The sequence below is a fragment of the Mustela putorius genome, unplaced genomic scaffold (assembly GCF_011764305.1).
Source record: "Mustela putorius furo isolate JIRA1106 unplaced genomic scaffold, ASM1176430v1.1 tig00003867_pilon_pilon_pilon, whole genome shotgun sequence".
Classification (NCBI taxonomy): domain Eukaryota; kingdom Metazoa; phylum Chordata; class Mammalia; order Carnivora; family Mustelidae; genus Mustela; species Mustela putorius.
The window spans coordinates 10,591,663-10,600,199 of record NW_025422019.1 but is presented as its reverse complement, the minus strand read 5'-3'; the positions used below and the strand labels follow the sequence as shown (position 1 = coordinate 10,600,199).

General features: G+C 50.7%; 1 protein-coding gene across 2 annotated transcripts in view; it reads right to left on the bottom strand.

Annotated features, from left to right (window-relative positions):
* Window positions 1-238: 238 nt before the first annotated feature.
* CCDC93 (coiled-coil domain containing 93) overlaps window positions 239-8,537 on the bottom strand; it is a 91,721-nt gene continuing 83,422 nt past the window's right edge. For both annotated transcript variants that reach the window (XM_004759746.3, XM_004759747.3), the window contains exon 24: window positions 239-5,334. In XM_004759746.3, coding sequence (XP_004759803.2) covers window positions 5,281-5,334 — 54 coding nt within the window. In that variant the 3' untranslated portion in view covers window positions 239-5,280. The remainder of the gene's footprint in view (window positions 5,335-8,537) is intronic.

Here is an 8,537-nt window from a genome sequence, read left to right as displayed (position 1 = left end):
CTGTGGTGAGAGAGGGGCAAACCAACAGAGGGGAAACTGCCTGACAGTCCACTGCCCCCTTCCCGTCACTGCTTCCTCTCCCTAGAGCTGCTCTGTCAGAAGAGGCGAGCCCCCTTTCCACTTCCCTATTTTTCCCAAAACCCAGAAAGGGAGAGGTTAATTATTTTTCCTAAGGAAAGCAGATTTACGAAACATGAATCTTCTAGCATGTTTCTGATTGGTAGAAAATGAACTCAAGTTAAGATTTAAAAACTTTTATTTTTTGAATAGATAATACATGTACATGGTATAAAATTCAAAAGGTACAAAAGGTATACAGTGAAAAGCAATTCCCACCCCTCTTCCCAGAGGCAACTGAAGCCGTCAGGTTCCTGTGTGTCCTCCCAGAGATAGTCTAGGCATACGCCAGAAGATCTGTAGTCAGATGTGCATGTTTGCACCACACGTGTGTATGCCCATCGACACGCATTTTTCTCCACCCTTTCCCCCTTTTCAAAAACAAACACTAGCATACCAAGAGCCTCTTGTCCCCTACTTTACCATGTGCCTTAGGGATCATCCCACGGCAGTACATGCAGAGTGACTCCGTTCTTCTAAATTTAAGAGCCCGTTGCACGGATTCACCATGATTTTCTTATCCCTTGCCCTATGTTGGTGGTAGTTTCCGACTTTTTGCTATTACAAATAATGCTGCATGAAAATCCCTGTACGTGGGGAAGATTCCCAGAAGTAGCATTGCCGGCTCAAGAAGTCTGGGCACTGTTCAGAGATATTGTTCGACCACGGGTCTGCACAGTTCGTACTTCTACCAACACCGCATCCCAGTGCTGCTCCCCACTTCCTGGTTTCATGTGGCCGAGTCACGTCAACTAGTCAAGTGACCATTAGGTTCATGACATACTTTGAACCAAATAGACTCATGACCTCATAGTCCCTGACACCGGTGTGTTCCCTTTCTCCTTCCCCATCTGGGGAGAAAAAACCCACATGAAAGGTAATTGCTTTGAAAGGTCTTAGACCTCTGACACCTCTGTCATTCCGACGAGGCTGGAGTCTGACAAAGACACTCTAGGAGATCCTCACAAGCTGCCGAGTGAAACTGCCCACCTGTATGCAAACGGAGCATCAGTTAGATGCCAAGTTTCATTCTAAACTCTGCTAATACAGGGATACAAAGTCACAATTTAGAGAAGCTATTTTTTTTCCGCCAGGATTTCCTGGCCATGAGCCTGAGCAAGACTCTGGGAGACTGCAAGGTTCCTGCTTTCTCCCACTCTGGGGGGTGGGCACGCAGCAGACTTCACAAAGGACTGAGATCAAATAGTAAGTAGCCTGTGCCACCAAGAGAGACAGCAGGGGAAAGTGCAGAAGGTGATTGGTGCTGCAGGCCACCACTGAATGGGTCTAGAGCAGATTAGGAAAGCCACTGCCAGAGCCTTGGACGGATGGCGGTCCAGGCAGAGGCAGAGGCAGCAGCAAGGACAACAGCCACGGGCAGGTTATGAGCTTGGCGCGTCTGAGGAACGAGTATAAGGCTGATGCGGAAAACCCACAGTATTCCCCACAATGTCACATGAGTCATAGGCCAGCTACTAGATCCCCTCAAAGCCTCTACACGTTTATCGTGAGGAGAGTGGGCACCATGACAACAGGATTTTTTTACATAGTGTTTTTCAGCCTGTCGCCATGTGCTGTTGGAAGAAAGGCTCTGGACTTGGGGAAAAGCACTGAGAGAAGGCGTGGGAATTGTGGGGGCTCTGAGGATGCCTCATATAAGGTGCCCCACCTGACTATTGTGTGGCCACACAGATGGCCAGCAAGTACCTCACCTTGCTGGGGCTCTTTGCCAGACTGCTGTGTGGTAAGGGCTTGTACCCTGAAGCCAACATCAAACCCAAGGAAAGCATAAAGCGCTTCCTCAACGTTCTTCCCTGAAGCAAGCTTCAAGCCAACTCCACCTCTCAGGCTCAGGCAAAGTACCTGTTACAGTTTATCGCTCGAATGGCTGCTTCCCTCTACACTGATCATCAGTCACATGCAGAGAGGGCATGACCAGGCCACGCCTGGGGTGCAGGAATCAAGGTGGCCTGCTTTACAGGCCACTGCTTGCAGTCCAAACCTCTGCTGGCAGGCCTGCTCTGGTCACTACAGACGTGATCAGGGCCAGCGACAGTCAGCCTGAGGTCATGGGGATGGCGCTTGGTGAGGTAGTAGAGGGCTGCCTGGGGCCATCCCCGTCCTCTGCTCCTGGTTTCAGAGGGTCCCAAGAGCTACGCTGTTTGTCAAGGAGTGTTTCCCCAGCCCGAGAAAGGCCTGCTATCTGTCCCAGCCCCTCGGCCTTCTGGTCCTGCTTTAGCAGACACTGGCAGGCCCTGGCTACCCACAGAATATGGGCAACGGACCAGAACCCAGTGAGAACCATACACTCGAGACTCTAACAAGAACTTCGGCCTGGCAAACCTGGAATTTGCTCTGTTCAAAAAGGAAACAGACCCCGACATGTCACCTTGGCAGCATTCTCAAACATTTGACACCTCCCTCATTTGAGCTGACCCCAGGGACCCAAGAGACCGAACCCAGGCAGAGGACAATAAGGAACATGTCTCAATGTCTCCGCATATACCTCGTGGCCCTCTGGTTTGTACTGCTCAGTAGCTCTGACTTCGGTTTATACCAAGGCAGCCATGTACTCCACGAGATGTCTGTCAGGGAGGACGGCGCTCCACCTGAGGCTGGCGAAGAATACCAGGGCACCCGGACAGCAAGCTTATGGCTCTGACTGAACAGGGGCAACAGAATGCTTCCTGGGGAAGCCTCATTCCTCCAGAAGCACACATTTCATATAAGTAACTTAAGCATGTTTCCTGCTGCCCCCCCCCCCTTTTTTTAAACTCCAGAAAAGTCTGTGGGCTTAGCACAATACCCAGTCATACTCTGGGCCCACGAGATGTCCCGGAAGGAACTCTCCTGAGGGGCTTCTGAAATGAAGGGGCCTCAGGGCATCACACTGGCCTCTAAGGCCTGACTGTAAGGCATGCTTATGGTCCTAATTCCTCACAAAGACACCATCCACTCTGTGGGTCACCTAAAGCAAACACAGACTTTTCTAATCCGGCTCCTGCAGTCTAATCAAGATGTGTCCAAGGAATGGGAACGAACTTGTCTGTATTAGGCCTTGTGGGTTAAAAGGGGAAAGGAAATCTGATCCCTCCCTATAGCAAAACCAAATCAAAATGAAATTCTTTGGAAACACAGCCCAATAAATGTCCCTAAATGGTTATTAATTAGTAGCTTTGGATTCGTCATGCCGTATTTGCCCTGACAGCAGAGGTGGGCTACCGAACCCCAGAATATAACCTACTCTCCTCCCTACCACCTCTGGACAAATAGACAATTTCATAACGGCTCAAAACAAGGCTAGGGAGTGGGTCCATGAGCTTCTCAACACGAAAACACAGATGTTTCCCCAAACCTGAAATAATTGGCAAACAGCTGCCCCCTCCCCAGCCCTCAGAGGGCCACCTGCTTTCTGGCTGTCACTGGCTTCAACTGCCTGGGGCCGTTTCAAAAATCAACCTGCAGCTGACAGCAGCCCCGTGGGAGCCACTGAGGGGAGACGTACAGGGCCCAGGAAGGGCACACTTGGCACAGGGGAGCATCACCTTGGGACCTGCTACTTCCACAGCTCTGGGAGCTAGACAGGCCTTGCTGCCTGACCACAGAAACCAGTGCCTGCTGCTAATCCAGCAAGGGATTTTTAAAGGTCTGTGCACATCAGATTTGCTTACTGCACATCTCAGAGAACTAAGAATGGATATGCTGTTCCTGTGACTGCACTGAACACCCCAGCTGCCTCCCTGTATAAGCTTCTATGTGTCACGTTCGAGCCCGCTGACAAGCACGTGTGCAAGCACGCAGAATGAAATGTCCACCTCGTGCCAGGGTTCACTGGACACGGCTGGGCTGCCGGATCCCTGACAGCCACGAAAGGAGGGGCTCCCCATCTGGTCCTGACTGCTCATTTCTGGAGGACAGAGTCTACTGCTCTGCCTGCCTTCAAGCCCCCACCTCCCCTGGTCCTGAAGGCTGGTCCCAGCCGGCCGTTCCTGCAGAGACAGGCCCCTCCACTCCTTGCCCAACAAGCACCTTGTACTCTCCCTGCACCCTTTCAAGTTTCTAATTACATTCATATTTATCCAAAGTGGCCTTCCCACCTATCTCCGCCTGTTAAAATGCAACTCCCCGTTCTGCTCTAGTCCCAGTACTGCCTCCCCCACGAAGTCTCCTGGATCTCTGTGTGCCTCACTGTTCTTCCTCCTCCAATGCCCTCTGCTTTCTGCTCACAGCATTTATCATGCAATCCCTGGAGCCCAGTGGATGGTGTGTGTCTCATCTCGTTGCTTGGCCCAGGACCTGTCCATACATGGAGCTCCTGGCATGTGTGCCTAATGAAGAGGGGCGCACCACGTCTGGCTGGGACTCATGTGAGAAACAGGGCAGATTAAGGTGTCCTTCTTGTTTACGAGGTCCTCAATATGAGGCCCCTGTTTTCAATTTTTGGTGAAATAAACTTGAGTCATGTGTAAGAATTCAGCCACTGAGCTTTCATTCTTGCGGCTACACCATTAAGACTGCTGGCTGGCACCTCGAGGAGCCAGGAACAAAAGGCACCAAGGGTAAGCAAAGGGCCCACGTGACCATATTCACGTGGGCTGGTCATTCAGCTAAAAGCCTTTGCTTACTAAAAAAAAAAAAAAAAAAAAAAAAAAAAAAAAAAAAGAACCAAAAAACCTCAGGTGACTGAGCTGAGCTCTGGGTCAAATGGGCTGTTTCTGCTCCCTGGGCCACTGGCTGGCTGCCCGAGGCGCAGGGCCTGGATTTTATACTTCTGTCTCCCTCAGTGCCTACTTCTCAATGGTTGCTCAATTAACATCTGCTGAACAAGTGAATTCCTTTTTATTCAGAGTCCACACAGATACAGGTACCTTCATATGTGCAATGTTACTGGAGAAATTCAAGCTGACCCGACACAGAACAGATACTGCCTGCATTTCTTCATAGGATGACGGGTGTTCTCCAAGCTACCGTGTCTGCACCGTCTGGTTCCGTCAACAACAGAGAGATGAAATGGAAGCAAATGGGAGAAAGAAAATATCCTGGTGCTGCGATCACGGCCCCTGCATCTCTCTACTGTAGTGTTCAGAACTATCTTCACCATCTTGCAGTTGATAAATGGCGTTAAAAAAAAAATCGATGACATATGGTGATGTCTGGGAATCTTCAAGAGGCCTTGGCTCTCATCTTGGACAGCAGCACCTCATTCTTGCGGCCCTCCTGGAGAGGAAACAGAGAATGTGTCCATTAGCTTTCCCTAGTACCCGGAGACACAGCGACGGGCCAACTAGACTGGGCCCTGTGCACGCTGCCACCAGCACTGTGGAGCGGCCGGGACGGGTTCACCTGGCCTCCGGTGCCAAAATTACTGTAACGACAACTGGCTTCTGGACTGTCAGACTGAGAGCGGGGTGAGGATTAGGCACTGTCCTTCCAAAAGACTTCATGGAACCCCTGTAGCTCTCAAGGGGCCAGAAGCAGCCAGCAGACACTTAAGCGCCAATCCTGGACCACTGTGGTAACGAAGGAAGGGGAAGGTACTGGGAGCCCGCAGCTGAAGCAGTGATGAAAGGCAAACCTAGTTCACACAGCAAGCAGAGCACATGGCCAAATTCTCACCCTGACAACAGCGAAGACTGGGTACATCCTTAGCTTTAAGAAAACAAACTCACAGAAGACTGGGAGAGAGACATGCACTGAGGGACCCTCCTCTTTTACAAATAAGCTGTATGAGATCCATGACTGTGTGTACTGAGGGAGGTCACTGGTCACAGCCCTGAGTGTGGAACCTGATGTCACATCTGCATCACTCTGTATCTGCCTCTTCAAACATGACCCAGAGCTGCTCACTACGCATGCTCCTTCCCTCTTGTTCCCACTGGCCTTGACAACTCAGGATACCTCCATCTGCTGGCACTCACTGTCCCCTCCATCCTTGGGCCCCGTCACCAGGAGCTGGCTTTAAACTGAGAAGTGAACATGTTAGCAGGAAGGGCCTGGAGAGGCAAGCTGGAGGGGCCCAGCCTGAGAGTGAGGCCAGGTGTCCAGAAGCCATGCTCCCCTGGAGAGGCCCTTAGTGTGGAAGAAATTCTTCTACCCTTGAGCCCTCTGCAATCCAAGACCCCCAAAGTCAACATTTCCATCTCCCTGGTCCTAGCCAGGTGCTCCCAGATCTCTGCAGGCCCTTGGTTCTTTCTGGCAGTATCACAGCTCATGGCTGTGGGGACCCTGTTTTTACTAAGTGCCAGTTCATGTGCAGGTACTTAGCCTTCTCCTCAGGGCTGGGCTCTGGGCCGGGGGTAAGGCTGAATTACTGTCAGAAGCAAGGCACTCTGACACTTTCTGACTGCAGGTTCCTGGAGCGGGAGGCAGTTCACTGGTCCTGGGGTGCGGGAAGAGAAAGACCTTTAGTAACATTTGTTTTACTAGAGAAGAAAGTTTTCCTCTTTAAAAGGAGTTACTGAAAATAAAATACAATGAGTTACTGAGATTTGCTTGGGGAGAAAAGCTTTAGCCAAGAACAAAGTGCTGGTGTGAGGGTAAAGATGGAAGAACAGGCAGAGAGTCATACTATTATGAATCTCTCTACTTCTGTGTAATTTTTGAAAATTTCCGTAATAAAAAAGATAACAAAGCCATGAATAAATACATTCAGGTGTCACCCACTTTCACTTCTAAATGAGGCAAAACAACTCAGCAGTGTCTGCTGCACGTAGCGTCCTCAGCAGGGGCCAGGGTATGCACAAGACGCCGACATGATGCCGGAACATTCAGGACGGGTGTCCTCCCGTCACTTGCTATGTGTGAGCGCTGACGAAGTCTCATGCAATCTACTGGAGGCCTTTGGGGAAGCTACAGAATGATACTGTCCACCTGTTCAAAGCAAATGCAGAATGGGTCCTTTTGGCATTTCCTTCCAGAAGAGAAGGGAAACAACCTCCTTGCCTCTGTTTCTCTCCTACTAAAGATGGCATGCGGCCCACCACGTGCCGGACATGGAAGGTCAGCCCCCTCGAAACTGTACTCAAAGTCAGCTTCATGAAAATGCACGGCCTGCATTCGTCAGTGCGAGGCTAGAATTTAAAGCTTGTTTTCGTGACCTTAAGAGAGATTGTGGTTTAGAGGCATGGCTAATTAATGTGACACAGCAGCTGAAGAGATTTCAGAGTATGTGTTGTTCCCTGGCAGACTTGCTGTCAGCAAACCCGGCTGCGACAAGCAAGCCCACGGAGACTCAGACATCACCGGATGTCTGTAACCAGTGTTGTGACACCAGAGGAGGCTGGGGCTCAGGATGGGGGGGGGGGCGCCATCGCGGCTCAGTGAGCATGCAGGACAAAAACCCAATGAAGGGCACGATGGAGGTGGCCAGGGCCGGGCTCTGGATGCTGCGGTTGTGCTCTGCGTGCGGCTGCTGGCACGAGCACCAGAGACTGGGAAACGGTGGGCACGGGGAACCCAGCGGAGACCAGGCAGGCAGGGGAGAGGCAAGGACAGAGAGCAGAACAGAGAGGGTTCTGGAAGAAGAGAGTGGGACGAAGGTCTGCTCCTTCAGATGGATCTTCCACCACACAGGAGATCTTATCAGGTAACTGCCCTCTCTCTGGTGAAAGAGCAGCACCACTAGGGCTGAAGGAGCGGAAACCAGGGAGCTGCAAGCCTCTGCTGCCTCTTCTTCCTCAAGCTGCGGCGGCCCCAAGAGGGGCCACGTCACCTCAGACGAGCGGGTGGAAGAAGTTCAAGATTTCGGAACACTGACACGCAGTTGCTAATTTTAAATCTTTGCCAGGTAAAATGTTAAAAAAGAAAAAAGTAGTAAATATTATCACTTTCATGTCAAAAACCAAGAAAATAGGCTGGTTTTTTGTTTTATAAAGGTGAGTCCCTTAAATGAAATCTATTTAGTTGTCTGAAGAACACACACTCCCCTTTCTCTTTTTCCCCTGACTTGTTTTGGATGGAGGAAAATGGCACAGGCAGGCACACGGTCTCGGGGGTCTCAGCGGCTTGGAGGCACCCCCTCGTGCTCCCTGGTGCAAGAGGCTCTGCGCCCAGGGAGACAGGAACACAGAAGGTCCGATGCTTACCATCCCTGAAGGAACTGCTGCCTTAGGAGGTCATCTCAGTCCTGAGAGCGCGGAGTACGAGAATGAGCTTGTCCATTTTGCTTTTATGTGCTTTGATTTGGACAGCTTATATTTATCCTCCTCAACTTATCTGTTTTCTGTTTCTGTTGTCAAAAGGGCAATGCTGGCTTGCCCAAGCAACATTTCATTCCTCCCTGCTGGGCCTTTTCTCTTTCTGAATTATTTGCATTAAAGGGGAAAAAAAAGTTCTGCTGGGGAGCAGTGAGTCCTGTTTGATCCCTCAGCTCACTCATTAGCCCTTCCAAAACTTCAGCTCCAGCCCCTGCTAACAACATA